Source organism: Eretmochelys imbricata, chromosome 7, assembly GCF_965152235.1.
Source record: "Eretmochelys imbricata isolate rEreImb1 chromosome 7, rEreImb1.hap1, whole genome shotgun sequence".
Taxonomy (NCBI): domain Eukaryota; kingdom Metazoa; phylum Chordata; order Testudines; family Cheloniidae; genus Eretmochelys; species Eretmochelys imbricata.
The window spans coordinates 63,587,329-63,611,188 of record NC_135578.1 but is presented as its reverse complement, the minus strand read 5'-3'; the positions used below and the strand labels follow the sequence as shown (position 1 = coordinate 63,611,188).

The following is a 23,860-nucleotide window of genomic DNA, read 5'->3' as shown; positions in this document are numbered from 1 at the left end:
TTTGTCCCAAGTTGTGAGACTAACAGAGTTCATGCACATCACATTAATGTTTTTATTAATTATTTAACCTTTCTACATCCAGACAAAAAAAATTCGACACAGCAGCCTTTCAGCTATATACACCTTTCCTCTGAGGCAATGGCCTTGTAAATTTTTAACAAGCGAATTGAATATGTTCACTGACACACATTAAAATGGTCTACAATTTTAATATGAATCATCAGCCTATGCACTTCAGTGAAATAATAATAATAGAATAATAATAATAATAAAGTAAGCAAGTCAGTTTGCTACGTAGATCATGTCCCAAGACAGACCATTTGTTCAGTTTAGCTAGATATTAGAGATACTGCCATACTCCCAGACACCTCCCATCTTTCCTGGGTGCCCTTCCAGTCCTTTCTGACATTCTGCTGCCCCGTATCTTTCCCTGGAAGAGAATATATCCATCTTGTGTTACTGGCAGAAAAGCTTGGATGACAACAGATTCTTTCAAATGAAGACATGTACAGAAGGAAATAATATGTCAAGAGCGAAGCTCCAAATGAGCAAAGACACCCACTAAGTGTAGGGTGAGAAAAGATGAATATTCAGGTGAAGAAAACATCAGTATTAGAAAATCAGCAAATGTTTAATGATGGAATGAAAGATGCCATCAAAAAGCAGGCAGCAACAAAACTGACAACAGATGAAGACAGCCCTGTCATTTTTGCTGACTTTGGAGCACAGCCCTAAACGTCAGTCTCTCTATCATTTTAAGAGAACTTAAACTTATAACAGAATTGTTTCTACAAGAGATTTTTCTCCTTTTCTCACCCCCGCTTTTTTTAAAAATATTCCAGAATTAGGGCCTTAGCTAAGAAAGGCCCCATAAAATAAATAGCCAATTGTGTCACAGGACAGAAGTATTTTCTGGATTCCTAGTGGGGCAGAGGTTCTGCAGGGGATGATAAAACACAAAGGCAATCTGTAACAGACTTTAAAAAGCTATCTATCATTAGGAGTAAAGTATCCCAATAATGATGTAGTTTAAAAAGAGCCAAAATTAAATTACAACTGAATGTTATAGTTATAATTAAACAGGTTTTTAATAAAACACTTGTTTAAGGACAGCATACGACTTCAAGGTATATTTTAGTTAGTAATATATTTCTTTTGTGATGCAACTTCAGCCTAACCAATTTGCCATAAAAATACTATAAAAGATTACTAAAGCCAAGGAATGAACACTACAATATCAATTCAACCCTTGTAAATATTATCCAGGGTTATTTGTTGCACAAAATCTCCTTGCTGTGATGTATGACTTAGTTACTAAGGTTATCACAGCAGTATCCTAAAGTTGCATAGTACATAAAACATTTCAGTTAACAATGCATGGAGGTTAACTCCCACAGATAACCTACTATCAGAAGGTTAGCTCAGATGACATGCCTCTGTCAGCTTCCAGGAGCTATTGATGGTTCAATCAGTTTGTTTTGAAGGTAAAGTACAACAAAAGGGCACTAAACTTATTCAAACTGTCAACAGGGACTATCTGGAATGTTGCTTGCAGGTAAGTAATTTTGGGTGTTTTAAGACTATTATCAAACACCGATGGCTGCAGAAAAAGACAGCTACTAATAACACAGAGTGCAGCTATCATAAAATACTTTATGGCAGGCACTGGGATCTATAAATTGCATGACACATTGCAACTGCTTTAGACTTATACCACTGCCAGTTAAAAGAACACCACTGAATGAAAAAAATCCATCTGAATTTTACAATCCAAGTTTGGAATGTTTTGTTTTAGTTTAGGGGTCAGTTGGGGTTTTTTATGATCATTTTGAATCTTAGCACTGCTGCAGGTGCCCTGAGACTGCTGTTGTGGGGATCACCATCTTTGCAGTACTGTGAAAAAAAGGTTATTATCTGTAGTGATGAGGAAAGTGGTGCACTCTGGAAAGGGATGCTAGGAAGGTATGTAAAGACCCAAAGGAAACCGGCTATGCAAGGAAACCAAAATCATCTTTTGTCCAAAACTTTTTTCGCCCCCAAGTGTGTTAGGAAAGTAAACTAACAAAGGGGACCAACACAAAACAGAAGTCAAGATCACTTGTAGCTGTAGGTGGAGGAAAAAAACCCAGCACAGAATATTGTATTCCATTTTATCTCAGCTTTAAATAAATGGAAATGACAATATTGGCTAATGATTCATTTACCAATTTCGTAAATGTTCCATGTGATTAGGATTGTTTTAACATTTTTTACACAGACCTGTCAAAACATTAAGGGGACATTTTCAAAGGGATGCACAGGTTGGTGATTCAGTTATACAACTCCACCACCAATGTTAATGAAAGTTGGGGAGGAAATTCGCCATATAATACTGGAGAGAGGTGTTGAAGTCAGAGTACTGGAACCAGACTTAGGAAGCTGTGAGTTATAATACTAAATCAACACACACACTTGCAGTTTTATATGCATAATATACAAACAGTGAACAAATAATAATAGTGTCTCCAATACTGACTTACTCCACAGCCTTAGACAAGTCACAGACAGGGGTGCTGGAACAATTTGTATAGTGGGGGTGCTGAGAGCCATTGACCCAAACTATAAACCCTATATATGATGGAAACCACTTCAAGTCACAGGGTGCAGCAGCACCCCTAGTTCCAGCCCCTATGGTCACAGATTTTCCATGTCAGCTTCCTTATTTGTAAAATGGGGGTAACAACATTTAGCTACCTTGAAGGGATATTGTGGGTATTAATTAATGTTTATAAAGTGATTTGCAAATCGAAAGCTCTATGTAACTTATTTTTAAAATGTACTCCTCAAGGTACATCTACACTTCCAGAGGTAGGCAGAGTGCAGACATTGAACTCCCAGCTGGCACGGGTATGAACAGCAGCGTAGACCATGAGGCACAGCTTAGACGAGTAGAACAAAGTGCCCTAGACATCTGAACCCCTGAACCCCAATATCCTATACAGCTCTCTACATGCCCAAACAGTGCCTCCCACATCTAGACTATTTTTAGCAGTGCAGTGTCCCACTGCCAGAGTCTTTCCCCACCACACTGAAAGGCTCCAGTGAGGGGAGGTAGTGGGGAAAGGTTCTGGAAACAAGGGAAAGGCTCTGACAGGAGGGAGCTACCAGAGCTTTTCCCTGCTGCCTGAACCTTTCACTGCCATGTATAGCTACCGACTGCAGCGACAAGCCTGGACCTAGCCTGCCTTTCACAGCAGTATGTAGCTCTGTGTGTAGCACCAGTACTCTACCCGCTGTAGACAGAGCCTGTGTTTTGGAGCCTCGGGACAGACAAGAGCAACCATTCACAAAGTCCTTGGAGAGGATCTGACATTTCAATAAATAAGAGAGTCCAGCCTCAAATGGAAAAGGAGGACTTGTGGCACCTTAGAGACTAACCAATTTATTTGAGCATAAGCTTTCGTGAGCTACAGCTCAGTCTCTAAGGTGCCACAAGTACTCCTTTTCTTTTTGCGAATACAGACTAACACGGCTGCTACTCTGAAACCAGCCTCAAATGGAACTGGGCAAGAAACACCAGGCGGGAGGGTAAGGAAAGCTGTTTTAAACATGTATGTGAAATACCTGGGTCCTGATCCAAAACTCATTGAAGCAAAGCAGGTCCTTATGTGCTGCATTAAATAATTATAATGTGTTAGTTTACACTTTATATTACTTGGAGGTATATTTCATTAACCATTTAGGTTTAAGGGGTCAGAAATCACTGCCAGGCATTAACATATTATTCATTAGTACTACTGGGAATTCTAGGAAATCTCTGTTCTAGAGTCAAGGAGTCCATAGCAAGAAAAGTCATACAATGTCATAGCATCTGCACTCTCATGTGCATGCCGATTCATAGATTACCTCCCATCGTAAAGCAGGCACAAGTTGCAGAATATGCTGGGCTTTATGGCACCAGAGAACATAATCACTCTTGAACCAGACTAAAAAGAAAGCTACAGGGTGCCAATGAAGTTGCCCATTGGAAATGGATCTTTGACTCTTCTTACCCTATAGGAGAAGTGGATATATAGAAGTTCACATAATAGAAGGAAAAACTGTTACACTGAGCATGTAATGAAGGAACAAAGGTTAAACTATACAAAGACCATTAATTTTCTCCTTTTCTCTTACTTTTAAAAAAATACATATTATGCTGTAAACAAATTCACGGCACAAAATTCATTTTGGGTTGAAGGATAGAGAGTAGTACATCCAGAAAAGTCTAGCATTCCTAGTACCATATGTGCAACAAAATAGATGGGCAAAGTTTTGAATTAAGAACATTTTAAAATCTTCATTTTTATTGGAACCTTTCAACTATTGTATTACTATATTTTTCCCTCAAACCCTAGTAGCCTGAAGGCTCATGAATGTCCATAACCTCACTTGCAGGATTAGAGGGCCTGAGCCTGTTCTCATTTACACTGGTATAAACCACTGAAGTGAAGCATATTACACCAGTGTAAAACTGGTGAGAGATCAGAACAAACCCAGAGGGAATGAATGGTTGACTTTAAGGCATTGAGCTAGATTGTCTACTGAGATTTGGCTCCTTGGCTTCTATTGTGACTCTCACATTGGAGTTGTGGGGCTTATTTAATGTTTGGCAAGCGCTGTTTGCTGTAATTCTCTCTCTCTCTCTTTCTAGACACTGTTGAAATAAAAAAGCCTTGAGTGAAAGGCAAAATATCATCATCATCAATAAGATGAGTAATATTAGCCTATGCCTGTTTGCACCTGTTAATAGTTCATTATCCTTATGGAAAAGATTTCCTTTCTTTTTCTCCTTTTGAAATACATAGTTGTGGAGTTTATATTATTTATAAAATACAATAAGCAAAAAAATTAAAACCAAAAGGTAGTGTGCTCTCAATAAGGGCAATGGTTGACAAGAAGGCTGAAAATCTCACAAGACGAGCTGCAATTTTGCAGGACCACACGTGCAGAGCAACTGATTTAGTTCAGCAAGCTAATCTATACAAAATGTATGAACTTCCTTTCTTATGGTTGTATCTTAAGAGGACTCTATAAGGTTATCACCATTTACTCCTCTCTGCCAAAAATAGCATATTGTACTTTTAAAGCTAATTTAAAATAAACTCAGGCTTTTGTTTCCACTTGCCTTTGTTTCCATGTCAACAGTGCTATTAATGAATGCACCAGGAAACGTCAATAAGGAGCAAAGAAGAATGAATAAGCACTAAAAACTTCACACACAGTACACACCCCTCACAATTATCTCACTTTAATAAAAATAGGTGAGGTCACCTACAGCATTAACAAATGCTTGGTAACACATTCTGACCCAGATGATTTTTCACAGTTCAATAACAACATGTTTGAAGTTTTCACTACAAACAACACACCCATAGGAGAGACCAAGTGTGGGTACAAGAGAAGCAACCAGCAATTATTGTGTTGACTTCTGTTACTTTGATCTCTGGGTCATGACCTTTGCTTTCTTGCAATCTTCAAAGCAGAGACTGTAGGTGAAGTTATTTAGAATGCACACTGTTTTTCAGGCCACTTTCTTTATGTTTCCTTTTTGGACTGGAATATTTTCTGGCTTTCCTCCTTCCCCTATATTTTAATATACGGCTCTTAATGCCCAATTATCCCACACATACCCATGAGCTGCTCTCCCCGCTTCCCGCCCCACAACCCCCCAAAGTATTAAAGACACTATTTCTTGAAATAAACTTATGTAAAAATGTAATGTTGGCAAACATTTTAAACAATAGCATTTCACACAAAAAGGAAACTGAACTCACATTTAAAAAATATACATAATCTTCACAAAAACAAAAACACTGTTCCAGCATTTTCAATAGTGCTAGTTGAGAAATAGCTTTTCTTCATAAAAAAATTTCAACAGAAACAGATTTTTTTTTTTTTTTTTTTTTTACAAAAACAGTTTTTTAAACACATTCAACACCATGGATCTCAGAGGATCAGGGCCTTGCTGAAAGAATAATTTCATATGCAAAATTATGTATATAACATCCCACATGTATTTAGATATGCTATAACTTTTAAAAAATTACATTAAAATTCATTTTTTAATTTGTGCAACTAACAGCACTTTAGATAATTAAAACTGAAAAGCTGAAAAATATATTTGACTTTTCACCACTGGATTAGGTTTTTGTAGGGTTTTGTTTGGTTTAGTTTTTTGCTTTTTGCATTTCCATTCAGCTTGTTACAACAAAAATAGTTGATAAAACCTTGATTTCTAGCCACTTACTTTCTGGTTCTCACACATCTGTAGGATGTAGCAATGTTCAGGTTGCAAGCACCAGAAGGTTTGAATTCAAAACAAAAGGCTCTGGTGTGTGTGGTGTTTTGTTTTTGTTTTTTAAATTTCATATAGGTTGTGTCAAACTTTTTCTCTTTTTTAAAAAAAATTAGGGCAGAATTTTATAAGGCACAGAGTCCTATGAAACTAAATACTCTGAACTCTGACTGACTGGAATGGAGGTGAGTATACTATGAATTTTGCAAGATGTGTCCCTTCAAATTTGGGCCTCAACTACCTGACCACAGCCCTTTGAGCAAAACTTTGAAACTCTCACCTACCTATGTAGCTACTGAGTCAATTTTCTCCATAAAGCAGTAGCCATAATAAGTATACATACCAAGACCTTTTGATTATAATACTGTCTGGCACATTCTAGAGATATGACTACACTGAAATTAAAAACCGATGGATGGGCCATGTCATCTGACTTGGGCTTGGGCTAATGGGCTGTTTAACTGTGGTGTTGTTTAACTGCGGTGTTGTTTAACTGCAATGTAGACATTCAGTATAAGGCTGGAGCTTGGGATCTAGACCTCTGCAAGGTGGGAAGGTCCCAGAGCTTGGGCTGCAGCCTGAGTCCAAATATCCACACTGCAATTAAACAGCCCCTTAGCCCAAGTCAGCTGACAAGGGCCAGCCATAGATGTCTAATTGTTGTATAGACAAGTCAAGACTATGGGGATGTGAACTGTAGAATACGTTGTGCTCTAACTGCCCTGTGTAAACCTTGCTGGTGTGCACTAAAAGGTCACTAGTTCACATTTATGTAGTCCCATTTCAAACAGGACTACAGTAACACAAACTAAGTACTTTTGAGTTCTCACCAGCACAGTTTACACAGGGTAGTTAAACTGTGACACTTCCAAGCACTCTACAGCTCATACTCCAGTAGTTAAATTACAGCACCATGCAGACAAGCCTAGTTTATGAGATACAATGAATGCTTATGGGAAAGTACCAGGAAGTTTGCATTTCAGCTCCAGAGCTATATGTTATTTAACTACGGAGTAGGCTATTCACTTTAAAACTGGTTAATTAAAACTGTTTTTATAGACGCAAAAATGCCAAAAAAAAAAAAAATCTGATGGGGGGGGGGGGACATCAGTGTTGCAGTTTTCAACAGATAGATAAATCCAGTCACTTCACATTTCTGACACAGTGGTTTGCCACATTGTGACCTAAAACTACCTTGACCTCATAGAAATCAACATTTTGCAGTGAAATGAAACAACAGACATGCTTGTTTTGATGTATGGCTGTGTGACATATTATAAATATTACATCACATAACCACAGAGATTGTCAATCAATAAGATTTTTTTCAGACAGCACTAAATGAACCATGGGTTCTTGCCTCTGAATGGCTCCTTTAAGGTACTACTTTTGCTTAAATGATTAATAGCAGACATATTGTCAGAAAGTGTACTTAAAGTGAAAAACAGTAAACTGTAGAAATATCATTCATTTTTAAGCAATTCTCTAGTGAAAATGTCACATAAATTTACATAGAGACAGCACTATCAGGCTTTTTGTAAGCTGGGTATTAGGCATACCTTCCACTTCAGGGTGAAAGTGATGGGAAAATATTTTATAAAATCTAGGCCACGTTACTTAGTGGAAACCAAGATGCCATAGCTATGCGGAATTCAAAAGTAGGATTGTTAGCAGTTAACATCTCTAGGCTAAAGATACAGTAGAAACTATTCTCAGAAGTTGGGAATACTGAATATAGAATGTTTATACTCAAGGGAGCAGTGCCGCTGCCAACTCCACAAGCAAAATTTCAACCAACTACAGTATTACCAATAAGCCACTGCTCCCTCCAAACAAACCTCCTTTCAAGTCTCCTATCCTTTCTACTGCATGTGTTGAACTTTACCTCCTACATAACACTTTTGATCGTGTAAAGATACAATCAGTGTTTTCAATATCTTAGAAACTGAAGAAACCCCGGGGCGCGGTCGGTGCGTTGGGAGGGCGAGACTCGCCGGGAGAAAGCGTGCAGAAGGGCGACGGAAAGTCGGGGAGAGAGAGAGAGAGAGAGAGGGGGAAGGAGGAGCGGGCGGCACGCGCGCGCGACGGTGGAAGACGACCAGGGAGAGGGGTTCGTTCGTCAGGGCGCCCAGGATCGGAACCCTAACCCTTCCGTCTCCTCCATCCGCCGCCTCTGCCGGTCGTTCCCACCCCCGCTCTGTCAGCCCCCCTCTCCCCGGCCCACGACGCTCCCCGCACGCGCTCCCGGCGCCGTCCTGCTCCCCCCCCCACGCTCCGCTCGCCCCGGTGCGCCCCCCTCGGTGCTCCGTCGCTCTCCTCCCCTGGGCCGTTCTTCCCCAAGCTGGTCGGATCGGGCCTCCTCCGGGGCCGAAGCTCTCCCGCGGCGTGGCGCGGGGGGGCGGCGGGCGTCCGCCGCCTCCCGCCCCACCCCATCCGACTGCGACCTCAGATCAGACGTGGCGACCCGCTGAATTTAAGCATATTAGTCAGCGGAGGAAAAGAAACTAACCAGGATTCCCTCAGTAACGGCGAGTGAACAGGGAAGAGCCCAGCGCCGAATCCCCGTCCCGCGGTGGGGCGCGGGAAATGCGGCGTACAGAAGACCCACCCCCCGGTGCCGCTCTCGGGGGCCCAAGTCCTTCTGATTGAGGCACAGCCTGTGGACGGTGTGAGGCCGGTAGCGGCCCCCGGCGCGCCGGGACCGGGTCTTCTCGGAGTCGGGTTGCTTGGGAATGCAGCCCAAAGCTGGTGGTAAACTCCATCTAAGGCTAAATACTGGCACGAGACCGATAGTCAACAAGTACCATGAGGGAAAGTTGAAAAGAACTTTGAAGAGAGAGTTCAAGAGGGCGTGAAACCGTTAAGAGGTAAACGGGTGGGGTCCGCGCAGTCCGCCCGGAGGATTCAACCCGGCGGGTTCGGTCGGCCGGCCCGGGACGACGGATCCCCCTCGCCCCCGCTCCCCGCCCGAATGCTGAAGAAAAAGCTCAGTTTCTCACTTGGATAGATAGCTTACTGACTATGCTTTTTGCCTCTTGTTTAACTCAACAAAAGGGCCATTTTCAGTCAGCTAACATGGAAAACGCCAGTACTCTTGGTCTGAAATCTGGGATCGTATTTGACTGGGGCAAAGAAGCTCAGACGACATCAAATAGAATTTTATTATAATGTCTCACTGCCAGAGGGCAGCAGCTATGAAGAATGATGTCACTTCAGCAGGCATTCCACAGAGTCTTGGATCTATATTCAATCACTGTGATCACCAATGACAATTAATCTTTATATTACGTTTTGTTCTTCAAAAAATATACCTATTTGCATATAACTAATTCCCAGATACATTTCTGTAGGGCTACACTCAAGAGGGGACACTTTACCAGGCTTCCACTTCCAAGTGGTTCCTGTTAATTGCCAAACTACCTTTTGTCTAACTCTGCTCATGAAAAGACATTCAAATGTCACACGGATATTTTGCTTATTTCAAGACTCATGGTTTGACTCTACGTACTGACTGCTCTCTCTTTGAGCAGAGAAGTGTGATATCTAAAGAGGAGCCTTCTCTGTATTCTTAATTGATTTCTTTTGAAGTATGTTGAAAGAAGCAAGTCCTCATAATTCCTTTGCAGGAAAAAAGAACGTAGATCTACGATAAGCTAATGATTTGAATCACCAGATTCAGCCACCCTTACTCACACAGTGAGTAGTGCCTCGCTCTGGGCTGGACTAAAGAGAGCACGTAAGCTCACAATTAAGTTCATCTCTATTTAAGAAAGCAGTTAAGAACATTTCACGAATTTGCGTGTCATCCTTGTGCAGGGGCCATGCTAATCTTCTCTGTATCGTTCCAATTTTAGTATATGTGCTGCATGTTTCACTTTAAGCATGTGCCTAACTGCCATTGACTTCAGTGGGACTTAATAAGCACATGCTTATGTGCTTTCCTGAACCGGGGCCCCCTGCCAGTAATTCCACTGAAATCAATGGGGTTATTCAAATAGTAAGGCACTACACACAGCAAAATCTGGCCCTAAGGGAGTCATCTTTGCCTAAAGAGTATAGGTTTGTTATTTTGGGAACATGCTCTGGTTTTAGCCATCTGACTCTATCCAGCATTAAGAAATGGACGCATCTTATCATATTTGGGAGCTAAGATACTAACCTGTACCTCTGGTAGTCATCCTCATCCTTGTCCTTGCTGACCAGTTCATTTGGGCAAGCCATGTTTCCTAGTAAACTGAGATATTCCAAGGAGGGCACCACATCAGCCAAGTGATCCAGCAGGCTTTCTAAATCTGTTATGTGTCAAAAATTGTGGGTTAAGGATTCAATTACATTAATGCAAAAAGCATTTATAGTTGCAACACCACTGATTTAAAAATATATTTCAATAACTGGCAATCAAATTTACTATGACCCTCAGGAAGATGTCACATGAATTGTTACAAAGGCAAATGGGGTTAAATTTAAGTCAGGTTTTCGGCACAGATTGAAAGAAGTTGGCTGTTGTGTCATTCTTTTTTCCTTCTCTCTTTTCCATGTGGCTCACTGCAAAACATGAAAACTTTGACAAAATGATGGATACTGTGTGGTAAAATGGTTAGCCATTTCTGGAGCCATTAAACTTTTCCAACTTGGAAACAAACAGTTATTTTCATAGCACATTCATCACTAATACATTCAGTCCACTAGAAAGTGAATTAAAAAAAGGAGTCAACCCACAACAAACCGCTTTCACTACAAGAATATAAATGCTTTGAGTGTCACAGCAATGCATTCATTATTATTCAATTTGTATACATGAATAAATGCTTCACTGAAAGCAACTTAAAAACCCCAGCGTTACAACATGAGGTATACATCGTATACCAAGTGGAAATAAACTCTGGAAACATCATCCAAATGGTTGTATAGTTGGGTGTTGATCAGGCTTTTCCTCACTATATAAATATCTCCACCTTGGATACCTTAAATGAATATGAAAATGAGATTTAAATATCCACTGCAACATGAGAAATGCAAGTTAGATTTAAGCAGCACAGCACACATCAGATTGAACAGGTGCTGGGCTGTTGATTAAACGAAGAAAAAGGATTCATTTTGTTAACATACAATAAAAAAGTCCTTAAAAGATTATATATAATCTTATTTCTTTCAATTATATACAAGAAAATGCTGATTCTCAGGAAAGAAGCTGTATGTACTGTGGCAGAGCTCCAACCTTGTCCCCGCGGCTTACAGGCAGTTTATGTTAGCCTCAGAGGCTCACTGCGACCCTCCACATACCCCTTCTCTCTCTAGGGCCAGGGTTACAGTCTACTGAGCCCTTTTCATCATAAGCCAGCAAGAAGGTCAGTAAGAGAACTCCCACAGTCTCTGTTATCCCTATGGGCATATTCAAGAAGAGTGTAGCCTGCTGTCTTGACAGGGGCCTGTCTTCCCCTCCCAGGGGTTGTTTCTGTAGTGGCGGGTTGGGAGGAACCTGGGCCCGCCCTCTACTCTGGGTTCTGGCCCAGGGACCCTAATGGCAGCAGCTGTTGGCAGCTGACCTTTCACCGCCAGAATTCCTGCCTTTCTCTCTTAAACGCCTTCTTCACTCTTACGTTAGGGCTCTCTTTCCAGTGGCTTGAGGGTGTCTTCATTACCCAGACCTTCAGCCACACTTCCTCTTCTCTGGCTCCCTTTGACCTGACCGGAGTGAGCCCTTTTATAGTATCAGAGGGGCCTTAATTAGAGTCAGGTGTTCACATTAGCTTAACGGCCTCACCTGACTCTTTGCAGGTTAATTGGAGTCATGTGTCCACTCTAGCCTGGAGCAGCCCCTGCTCTGCTCAGTCAGGGAACAGAAAACTGCTTATCCAGTGGCCAGTATGTCTGCCTTCTACTACTCTGCTGTACCCAACTGGCCTGGATCTATCACAGTACATACATATTATTTTTACCTTAAAAATGGACCGGCTTTGACAATAGTGCCAATTATTCTAAAACTATTCAAGAACAATTCAATGTTCTGTTCTCATCCACTTCTGCTACTACAGACAATTTTTTTTCAAAATAATCCTCAGTTCACTTTTATTGCTATTATTTATACTTGATTTATGTTTTTGTATGATCTTTGTTATTTTTAGATGATGGAGTTTATTTTATTTCTTCACCTCAATGTCTTAGGAGCAGCAGCAGCAATAGGCCCTGGAATGTCAAGAATGGCTTCATTGCTAAAAACTCTTCTTTTATTGTAAACTTAATTTCTATTTTACTTCTCACGTGTATAAAAGCTCATGCTGATAATTATCATTAAGATTTTTTGTATGTTGATAGCCACCAACTCTATATTTACATTTATGCTCTTTTCCATAGACTCTTATGTATCCTCAAATACTCTGCATAAGAATGGGGAAAGTAGCTACAGAGAGAAAATTAAGGCAGACAAGAGTGTCACTTTTTAACATGATACAGCAGAGTTAAGCCTCACATATAGAGGATTATGTTAGAACTATCAAGATAGATTCAGCAACCATTAAAAAAAAAAGTGGAAAGACTCCAACTGATTTCAGGGGGCAATGGATCAGGCCCTTAGAAAAAGTGCATTATTGTAACAATATTATTACAAATCCATCTTTTTCTGCTACCCAAGCCTAACCAAGACATAGTGGTAACTTACTCTGATGCCTCTGAACCCCTGATTCACAGATTATCCTTTTGGAGGAGATCATTCATGGCTCTCCTAGTCAGTACACAACTGACAGAAAGAAAGCACATTTTGCTGAGGTGAAGTACTTATACATTAGCATTGAATTTAGAGAGTCGTCAGACATTGCCAAAGGAAGATCACATGATTGTTTGAAGTAACCCTGATTCAGGTGCAATCCTGTTAATCTTCTGTAGGACATCTCAACCTACAAAGATGTTCCCTGAAAGAGGTGCTTTAGCACCACAAAAGTTAATTATTTCCATTTCTTTTCCTTAATGGCAATCCCAAGAAGTTTGCTATTAAAGATCTGACCTTTTATTACAGAAAATTCTTAGTATAGCACAGGTAGAAAAGATCTTCCTTTACAGAGTGAGTGAGCAGAATTTTCTGTCATCACTTTATTAAAACATCTTGTGAAGCAGAAGATATTCATTTTTCAATCCTTAGAGCTACTTAAAGAATGCTGAATCAGGTTGGGACAGAAGTGTTCACTATAAATCCAAGTCAGCCATGAACCATATTACCAAAAGTATTTAGGTGCCTAACAGTGCAGAGAGGAACCTCTAGCAGAATTTACAGAAGTGCCTCAACAGGTTAGTCACCTAACTTCCCTTGAAAGTCAACAATACTGACATGCCAACTTCACTTAGGCACTCTGGTAAATCCCACAAGATGCCCATCTGCACCTTTAAGAATCTAAAAATATGGCCGCAAGTATCTAGATTAAATGTGAGCACCAGACACTGATCTTTACTTTTAGAAGAAGAAAAATGTAGGTTCCTACTCAGCAGAGAAGGAGAACTCATAACCAAGACGACATCAAGAAGACTGAGGTGTTTCATGCAAATTTTGCTTCAGTGTTTACTAAAAAGGTTAATGGTCACCAGATACTCAATACAATTAAGGTTAACAAGGGGGAAGGAACACAACCCAGAACAGGGAAAGAACAGCTTAAAGAATATTTAGACATGTTAGATGTATTCAAGTAATCACAGCCTGATGAAATTTGTCCCAGTTACTTAAGCAACTACCTGAAGCAATCTTGAAACCATTAGCATTTATTATCAAGAACTCATGGAGGAGAGGTGAGATCCCAGACGACCGGAGAAGGGCAAACATAGTACCTATCTTTAAAAAGGGAGGAGCTGGGGAATTATAAATGTCAGTTAACTTCTATATGTGGAAAGATACTGGAACAAATTATGTAAAAATTCTTAAGAACCTACAAATCTCAGTTGGGGGCTCAAGGTCCTACTATAATATAAATAATAATCAATTATCTTTCATCCAGAAGGATTCCAAACCACTTTTCAAACCCTGGGCTAAACCCTTGGATCTGAACTCCCAGCCAGTGCCTTGCTTGTTACACTGTGAAAGAAAAATTAGAGTTCATTTGAAGCCAGATACCATATCAAAGCCTGCAGAAGAAAATCCACACTATTCCTCTGCTGCAGTCAACTAAGAGGATGATAGGGTGATAAGTAACAGCCAGCATGGCTTTGACAAGAACAAATGATGCCAAACAAACATAATTGCCTTCTTTGAGAGAGTTACTTGCCTAGTGGATGGAAGCAGTAGACATATCATCTCAAGTTTAGTAAGGCTTTCGACACAGTATCAGATGACAATTTCATAAGCAAACTAAGGTAATGTGGTCTAGATTCAAGTATTATATAGTGGGTGCACAACTCGTTGAAAGACCATATTCAAAGAGTAGTTATCAATGGTTCGCTGCCAAACGGGGAAAGCATATCTAGTGGGATCCCACAGAGGTTAGTCCTGGATACAGTACTATTCAATATTTTCATTAATGACTTAGATAATGGAGTGGAGAGTATGCTTACTAAATTTGTGGATGGCACCAAGCTAGGAGGGGCTGCAAGCACATTGGAGGACGGGATTAAAATTCAAAACAATCTTGACAAATTAGAGAATTGGCCAGAAATCAACAAGATGAAATTCACTAAAGATAAGTGCAAAGTACTTTAATTTAGAAGGAAAAAAAATCAATACACAACTACAAAATAGGGAATAGCCAGCTAAATAGTAGTACTGCTATAAAGAAATAGGGTTATAGTGGATCAAAACTGAATACAAGTCAACAATGTGATGCAGCTACAAAAAAAAAAAAGCCAATATCATTCTGGGGTATATTAACAGAGTGTTGTATGTAACGAATACAATGTAATTTTCACACTCTATTCAGTCCTGGTATGTCCAATTCTGCGCACCACACTTTTGGAAAGATGTGGACAAATGGGAGGGAGTCCAGAGGACAGCAACAAAAATGATAAAAGATTGAGAAAACCTGACCCCTGAAGAAAAGTTAAAAAAAAAACTTGGGCATGTGTAGTCTTGAGAAAAGACGACTGAGGGGGACCCTGATAACAGTCTTCAGATATGTTATGGGCTGTTATAAAAACGGCAGTGACACTAGACAAACAGCTGCCAGGTATGGGTTTAGGTTTATTTGGTCCTGCCTCAGAACGGGGGGTGGACTTGATGACCTTTCGAGATCTCTTCCAGCCATAACATATCTATGATTTAGAGATTTTAATTTTGCATGTGAACTTCCAGGCAAGCATGAAGGGAATCATATAGTGATTCAGTTGATAGCCAGTTTTATGTGACGTCTCACCACATTCTTTATTGAGATATGTATTATTAGCGGTCTTTAATTTACCCTGTTCCAATGGAATGGATGATGGTATCCTATGGGTTTTTTTTTTATTTTATTTAAAACAGTAATGTATGTAGCACCACAAATTTTCATGGTGTTTTATAGAAACATGGAGTAAGACACATTCCCTAACCTAAGAAAACCCCTAAAAAAACTACTTATTTACAGAAAAGTGGATTTTTGGACAGTAGCAAGCAACATCTGCTGGTAGCACTTCAAAAGAAATGTGTGGAATAGGATGGTAAAATTTGAAAGCCAAAATCATTTATGTTAGCATCTGAGACCAAGTCATTACTAAAATGATTATGCCTTAGTTCATTAATTGAACTTCTGCTCTCTAGGACTCTAACCATTACACACGCACCCATGAAAAATAGCCATGAGCCCATCACATGTACAGATTTCCCCCCTGAACTAGGAGACCCATCCATCTACTGTCACAGATTATTCTTTGCAAAGTATGTTGAAGTCACGTAGGAGCTTTCTCGTGATTGAGTGCTTCCCTGAAATGAATCATAGCTCATGATGCCTCAGTGCACTGTTTCATTAATTGGCATATCATGTGCTCATTATAAAAGATCAACACTAGGCCACCAAAATAATACATTAAAATATCTATAAGGTTGTGTTGAGAACAGACAAAGTAAGCAGAGTCAGAAGTGGGAGTGAAAATCCATCCTCAGCTTCCCCATTGTGGTTTATTATTGCAGCCCAGAGGGTGTCATCATGGTGTGATCTGAACCAAAGAGCTGCAAAATCCTTCTGTAGCACTTTAAGACCACAATTTTAACTCCGCTCTCTGTGAAAAGTAAATCCACCATTACATCCATGGACACTATTAGAGATTATTTTTTGACGGGTAGACACGTTGGTGCTGGACTGATGGAGTTTTTTTTTATTTTATGTACATTTTGACTATTTAGATATTTGACTACCTACCATGTGCGTGTGTGTAGCCTGCAAATGTGAATACGGCCGTCTCCATCACTTGAAATCTGTTTTTAAAATATCTCAACTATGTCAATTAAAGTGCCTCAGGAAGTATTCACCAGTCTCCTTATTCAGTAGTATCATCAATCATACCAATAGTTTATGTTGTTCCTAAGGACACTTACCAAAAAATAAATCCTCACCAAAAAAAAATGAGCTATCTGTCCCTTTATTTTATTCAAATTGATTAAAGATACCAGAACTGTCAGTACACACTAAACGTACAAACATTATCCATGTGTATACCTTCCAATCCCAAAGAAATAGATAGAATAAACTTTTTTAAAGTGTGCTGTGTGTGTGTGCGCACGTGTGTGTGTGTACACACACACACACACAGGCATACTTAAAGTTTATTCTGGATCTAGAGATATTCCTGGTTCCTGCAGTATTCCCCATTTTAAACTCAGGGAATACTACTAGAATGAGTAATGTCTCTAAATCTTTTATTGTCTGCTCATTGTGCATACATTGACATAGACAAAGTATGTGCATACACATTGTGTACCACCCATTGTATAAACACACACATGCACATGAATAGATGGTTTTTATTCTACTGATAAAAATCAAACAACACATTTCAAGCTAGGCACAACCAAAAATACCTTCTTCCTATCTCCCTTTCACCATCCTAACAATACTGTGCTGTCTGCTGTGAAACAATCAAAGATACTTATATTCTTTTCTACCTAACTTGACTATCTAATTTCTCTTCTGGTGCACATCACCATAGTATCTAAGAACTCTTTTATTCAACAAGAATAAAGTCCAATAAAGTGCCAAGACTTCACTCCGCCTTAAAGGTTGCTGGGTCAGTAGTGTGTATGTGTATATGTGCACGTGTCAAAGAGAGCTCACTTCTCTTCCCTCTCCTTTCTTTTTTCTTAGTAGTTGTGACCGTAAGAGTGACTGTAAGAGTTGGATTAAAGAGTTCTGAAAGTGGCCAGGTTTGTGGTCACTTTCAACTTCTCTGGAAAGGAGTTGCACAGTATTTAAAACAGCCGTCAAGAAAGCTTGGCCTCTCAAGTTTTAACTTGGAGACTGACAGCTTAATTCCCTATAGAACACAACCAATGAGGGATGTTGCAATCACAGAACAAGAGGCATACTTTTAGTATGTCTTGTTTATTAAAGGAGGACCTCACAGACAATGACAGATATCCTGATTTTCTCCTTAGAATTACAGAAATGTAGGACTGGAAGGGATTTTAATAGGTCATATATTTCAGTCCCCTACACTCAAGGAAAGACTAAGTAATAACTAGCGTTTCTCTAATAACTATTAGGTGTTTCTCTAACCTGTACTTTAAAATCTTCAGTGATGGAAATTCCACAACCTCCTTAGGCAATTTATTACAGTGCTTAACCACCCTGACAGTTAGGAAGTTCTTCCCAAAGTCCATCCTAAACCACCCTTGCTACAGTTTGAGTCCTTTGCTTCTTGTTTTATTCTCGGAGGTTAAGGAGAACCTCCTCCCTCCTCTTTGTAACCACCTTTTATGTACTTGAAAACTCTTATGTCCCCTCTCAGTCTTCTTTCCCAGATTAAACAAACTCAATTTTTTAGAATCTTCCCTCATAGGTTTTTTTTCCTAGATCTTTAATTATTTAATCAGTCAACCCTTATCATGGGATCACTCTTGTTTTTTACCCCTTTTATCCTTACTCAGAGACTTTCAACAAGTCCTCCTCCTATTTCCATCTCAATCTCAGTGCAACTGAACACATCTTAGTATACAGACATCTAAGATACGGATTTGATTTCTCCTCTATGTTCCCGCTTGTCTCTCTTTTGTCCTGGATATAATTGCCCACGCTCTCCCCAGATTTTGACCCTTCTCCCGGGTCTCCATGTTTTTGACTCATCTGTGGACTTTTTTCTCCTGCCCCCAAAGAACCTAGTTTAAAGCCCATCTTGCTACGTTAGCCCGCCTTTTTCCAAAGATATCTTCCCATTTCCTCTTGGGATTGGTGACCATGATTCTCCCAGCCTTTGGGAGTACAGAGCTTCTCCTTCTCCACCTTTGGGGGCGATTCCTCATACTTTGTTGCCAGGGCAGCATAATTGTTCTTCATCACTATGGTGGGTGGGTTGGGAGCAGGAAGGGAGAACCGCCTGCTGCCAGAAGTAACCAGCAGGCAGGGTCCTCCCTGCGACACAGCCATATCCTCCTCCCCCGGTGGTGTGGCAGCAGTCCTCTCTAGCTGGAGATTGCCATTGAATACCCATATTCTATGGCAAGACAATGTAGTAAATGGGGCACCATTGTGTTATGCTTTTGGCAGCTGGTGTGATTCAGGAGGTGGGCTGCTGCATTGTGGATCATTTGGAGCTCCCACATTTTAAGGTCAGTGCAGTCATTCCCAATACAATGAGCTGCAGTAATCCAGCCTGGACATTATGAAGGCCAGACCTTGGTCTGATAGTATGCTCTGCTCTTGCCAAGAGCAGATATATTTGGCAGCTGCACCTATCTGAAGCCTACCCATCCAGAAGCAGTGAGGAATTCAACTCCTAGGCTACAAACCAATTTGACCCTTTGAAGGCAGGTACTATGGTGACCATTTACCTCTTCAAAACATTTCTCTTTTCCCTCCCAGCTTCCAGTCTGTCTTGCTCAGGCTTTCCTTCACCCATCTCCCTTCCATCCACCTGCTGATCTTGGCCAGGCAACAATGCTACAGAGACTGAAATAGCAAGAAGTAGAGCTACACATTATTTACATTTGAGAATGTGATTGCTTCAATTTGTTGATGATCAGAAGAGATTCAGGAGAGATTCCACAGGTGAATGGTGTGGTACCAAAAGGGAAGTTAACCTCTGAAAGAGAGGCGATGGGTATGGCTACACTGAAGCTGGGAGCATGCTTCCCAACACAGGTAGACAGACAGGTGCTAGCTCCACTTGAGCTAGTGGGCTAAAACCAGCAGCATAGCAGAGGTGGCAGCTCAAGCTAGCTGCTGAAGTACAAACCCATCAGGACCCCCTACAGTATGTACTCAGGTGGCTAGCCTGAGCCTCTGCCCTTGCTATCCCTCACTACACTGCTATTTGTAGTGCACTAGCTCGAGCAGAGCTATCACATATCTGCCTGGGCCCACTGGGAAGCAGACTCCCAGCTATAGTGTAGACATACCCTACATGCAGTGCTAGGTATTCGAGGTGGGATAGCCATAGAACTATCTAGTAATACACGAGTAGATATACTCCCTGTCTGGGTGCAAGATGACATCATCCATCAGCAAAAATGATGCCATTTCTGTTCCATCTTCTGATCTCAAGCCTGACTGGCAGAGGTACAGAATCTTGGCAGCAGCCAAGGTGAAGCTGAAAATTGTTCTTTGCTAGTGGTGTATACAATTTGATGAAGATAGAGGGTTGCATACAGGCAGTAGGTTGATAGGCCCAGGGATAGCTTCCTTAGTACTGACCAAACTTATTGCATACTTTGGTAGCAAGTGATCTTCCAAAGTGGCATTTATGCATCTCTGTGTAGGTAGATTCCCAGGTGTTTTTCACAGATATGAAGGGCATAGGTCTGAGCTAAGCTTTCTTGTAGTATTTCAAGAGTATCTTGTTGTGAGCATGAGACAAAGACTGGCAAGAGGGAGCGATGTTTCTAATCCTGGGCTCAATATACAGTTCCTTTTGCCTGGAGAGCATACCCTGAATCCAGGTGATCCTTCTTGTCAAATAGGGTGACCATTCTTCATGACATGTGATGCCTTCTTCTTCCAGGGTAGTGTGAAGTTAATCAGGATGGATATAGCAGTTCACTATCCTGAAGAGTTCAGAGAGCCATGATTTAATGGCTGCTAAAGTATTCTAATCACTGCTCGGGAACAGGACACATAATTTTTAGGCTTCAGGTCTACCTGCTTCTTCCACAGATTTTCACCATTAAGCATTTCACTTCCTTCTCCTCTACTCCATGCACCACTAGTCATCTCAGAAATAAAGTGGATTGTGAGCATTTCCCTTTTGGAAGGATAGACCGATTCCTGTTTTATTCTAGATGGGTCTTCTTCCCATTGCCATGTCATAGATTCATAGATATTTAGGTCAAAAGGGATCATTATGATCATCTAGTCTGACCTCCTGCACAACGCAGGCCACAGAATTTCACCCACCACTCCTGCGAAAAACCTCTCACCCATGTCTGAGCTACTGAAGTCCTCAAATCGTGGTTTAATGTCCTTTTCCACAGTTCTACTGCATTCTGGCTTCTAACATCAGTGCAGTCCATTTTAAACTGATCCCCTATGGTATTCATTTCAGTATGCTATTAAATATCCATGGCCCCTTGCAAATAGCCAAGTCAAGGATGTACCAGTTGATGTGCTGCAGGAGGCTCACATGAACCCTCATTCTTCAAATGTGCCATCCAAACTGAAAAGAAGGTTATGGGAGGTCTCCTTCCTCTGTATACTGCCAAATCTTCCCTGCCTAAGAGCACCTATCTATAGAACTCAAAAATACTTCCAAAGAGCATTTTTCCCCCTTCTCTGCAAGTTCAACACCCTCCCCCCTGACTGTACTAACAAATTTTGTGTACGTCCTTTGTTAAATTACTGGCTGCATGCTGCAGGAATGTACACTGGTATATGTAATTCCTTATCCCATTGAACAGCTGAGTTTTGAGAGATACACCCGGAGAACTAACCTTCATAATTTAAAACCTGCATTTTAAAAAACTGCTTCATGGACCAAACCCTGCTCATCTTACTCGCAATTACTTTGAGGGACTGTTCACTGGACTAAGGCAAGCAGGATTTGGTGCTATATATTGAATATCATTGTAATTCTAACAGAACCTCTTTAAATCGCACTAATGCTATTTCCTTCTCTGATTCTGTTCATTTAGTCTTGATTCAGGAGAGTGTCCTCCACTTGACAACAGGGAAATGCAGAACTACACAATCACTGATCTGGCAACCCACACTGTACACCCCATGCGGGGGGAATGCTTCATCAGATTTTGTACCATGGATAGGATCAGCGAGAATTTTTTGGTTTGTGCTGTGTCATAGTGTGTTTAATCAAGGTTTTACTGTAAAAGCAAATAATAAAACAAAATAGTTGTCTATATCCAACCCTCAGGACCTTGCCATTAACCAGAAATCCAACCAAATTAAACTAGTACAGAGGTGATCTTTGGAACACAGAAGGCTGCAATGGCAAGTTATTCGGACCCCAAGATTACACCTAATTTTGCTCATATGTTTTCAATGTTTTAAATTTAAAAAGTCAAAGATAAATGTGTACAGCTGTAATATTTGCAGCTACTTTTTATGCGCCACAATACAGGACTATAAATTGCTTTTCTGTTTGCATTTATTGTAATAAATGCCTGAGCAGCTTTGTCCTTATACTGCCATTACAAGGAAGGGGCCTCCATGGTCTATGCTTCAGGACTCTGCAGGCTTCATTTGACTTCAGGCCACAGTTTGATCACCTCTAACTTTGGTGACTATAGGCGTGTGCAAACACACACTAAAACATTGCTTCTAATAGCACTTAGCACATGCTTAAGTGCTTTGCTGGTTACCGATGGACTTAAGCACATTCTTAAATGTCGTACTGAATTGGACCCAGGTTTAGATTGCCTACATCTTTTGGGGTAGCTAATGGGAAAGTCATAAATTCAGTGACTGACTCAGAACTGTACATGCGCAACAGCTACCAAACTGTTCATATTGACCAACCGCATTAACAGATCACTACATCCAAGGAGTTTTTTTGTTTTAAAAAGAGGTATCCAAAGTATTAAAAGTTTATGCTGTTTCACTGCATGCTCTATTCCACTAGAGGTCAGCCTGCAACAAAACCCCAAGCAAACACAGGAGCTGCTGCATGCTGCCAGCATTGACATTATTTTCTTTCTCTATTTTATCTATTAAAAAAGATTCCTTCAGAGCCATAACTTAGATCTCACTCTAAAATGGAGCAACAGGAAGATATAATGGTGCATTTCATTTATGAATGACCTATAATAAATTACTGTGAAGTATTCCAGGTGCCAAGAGAGAGGCTGCTTTGTCTGCACATGAACTATATTTCACATACTTTAATTTGGCTGACACATAAAACTCATTTGACATTTTGCAGGTATTTCTTTGAAAGGATATTTGGTTCTTGTTGAGCGTTAAGGTATGGAGGTGAGGTAACCTGGGTAACCAAAGGTCATTTCCGAGGAGATTGTTGTCCAAGATCAACTCTTCCAGGCAACTGAATGTTTTTAGTCCTTCTAGTGACCTGCAAACGACAAAGACAACAGGAAAAATGATACTCCATTAAATCAGAGAGGCCATTATGAGCTGAAATAAATATTTTAACCTTCCCTTTCAAGAGAGGGAACAGTTTTGGTTTGGCCCTGTCAGGAGAGTGAATGACAAGAATTAGTGGCAAGGGGAATGCTGGCACGGCAACACATCCTTCACATGCTGGCAGGATGAAGGATGGGGGTCACTTAGTGAGTAGCCAGGATCCAAAACAAAAGGCTTCAGATACGGGGCCTGCAGGATGAATTTGTCAATGTCTTGTGCCTTCAGGCACCCAGCCTCGCCTGACCCTAACCTCCATTCCCAAGATAAATAACTCTGTCACAGTTCACCTTCATTCCCTGGACACAAATTTAAGTTATCATTCATCATTTCTGCCAAGAAATATCATACCCCAACAACAAAAATACATCCAACTTCAAGTATCATTTCTTAGCAGTTACCTTACATGCAATTATAGGAAAAGCAGTGGGGATTTTTGTTCTTTTTTATTAACTACTTAATTTGCTACTGCTTGCATCTCTGAGACCAACATAAAATGCTTCATATTTGCAGAATTGCTCCAGACACAGAAGCCATATGCTTTGATTTTAAAGCCTACTGCCCCAACCCCTGTAGAAAGCAGTTTTAAAAACAAGAACTTTACAGCATAAAAATGCAAATGCCAGGTATCTGTGAGAAACCACCACCCAGTTAGGAAAGTAGAGGAAGATATTGACAAACTAGCTTCCCTGCTCTGCTGAGGCACTTATTCCAAAGTTAACTCTTAATTTCAGAGGCTTGCACATTCCTAAAGGAGGGAGGTAAGGGGAGAAAAACCCACATTAATCAAGAGAGACAGCAGGTTATATGGAGCAAATGAACAGCCACACATTCACAGCTCATTCACCTACCAGACACC

General features: G+C 40.6%; 1 protein-coding gene and 1 non-coding gene across 2 annotated transcripts in view; both read right to left on the bottom strand.

Annotated features, from left to right (window-relative positions):
* Positions 1-23,860, bottom strand: part of LRMDA (leucine rich melanocyte differentiation associated) — a 935,990-nt gene that overhangs the window by 391,333 nt on the left and 520,797 nt on the right. Inside the window, exons 3-4 of the mRNA XM_077823336.1 lie at positions 22,807-22,933; positions 10,476-10,615 (exon numbers count right to left, since the gene is read on the bottom strand). Coding sequence (XP_077679462.1) covers positions 10,476-10,615; positions 22,807-22,933 — 267 coding nt within the window. The remainder of the gene's footprint in view (positions 1-10,475; positions 10,616-22,806; positions 22,934-23,860) is intronic.
* Positions 10,088-10,191, bottom strand: LOC144268498 (U6 spliceosomal RNA). The gene has a single exon (XR_013346757.1). It is a non-coding gene; the product is annotated as a U6 spliceosomal RNA (small nuclear RNA).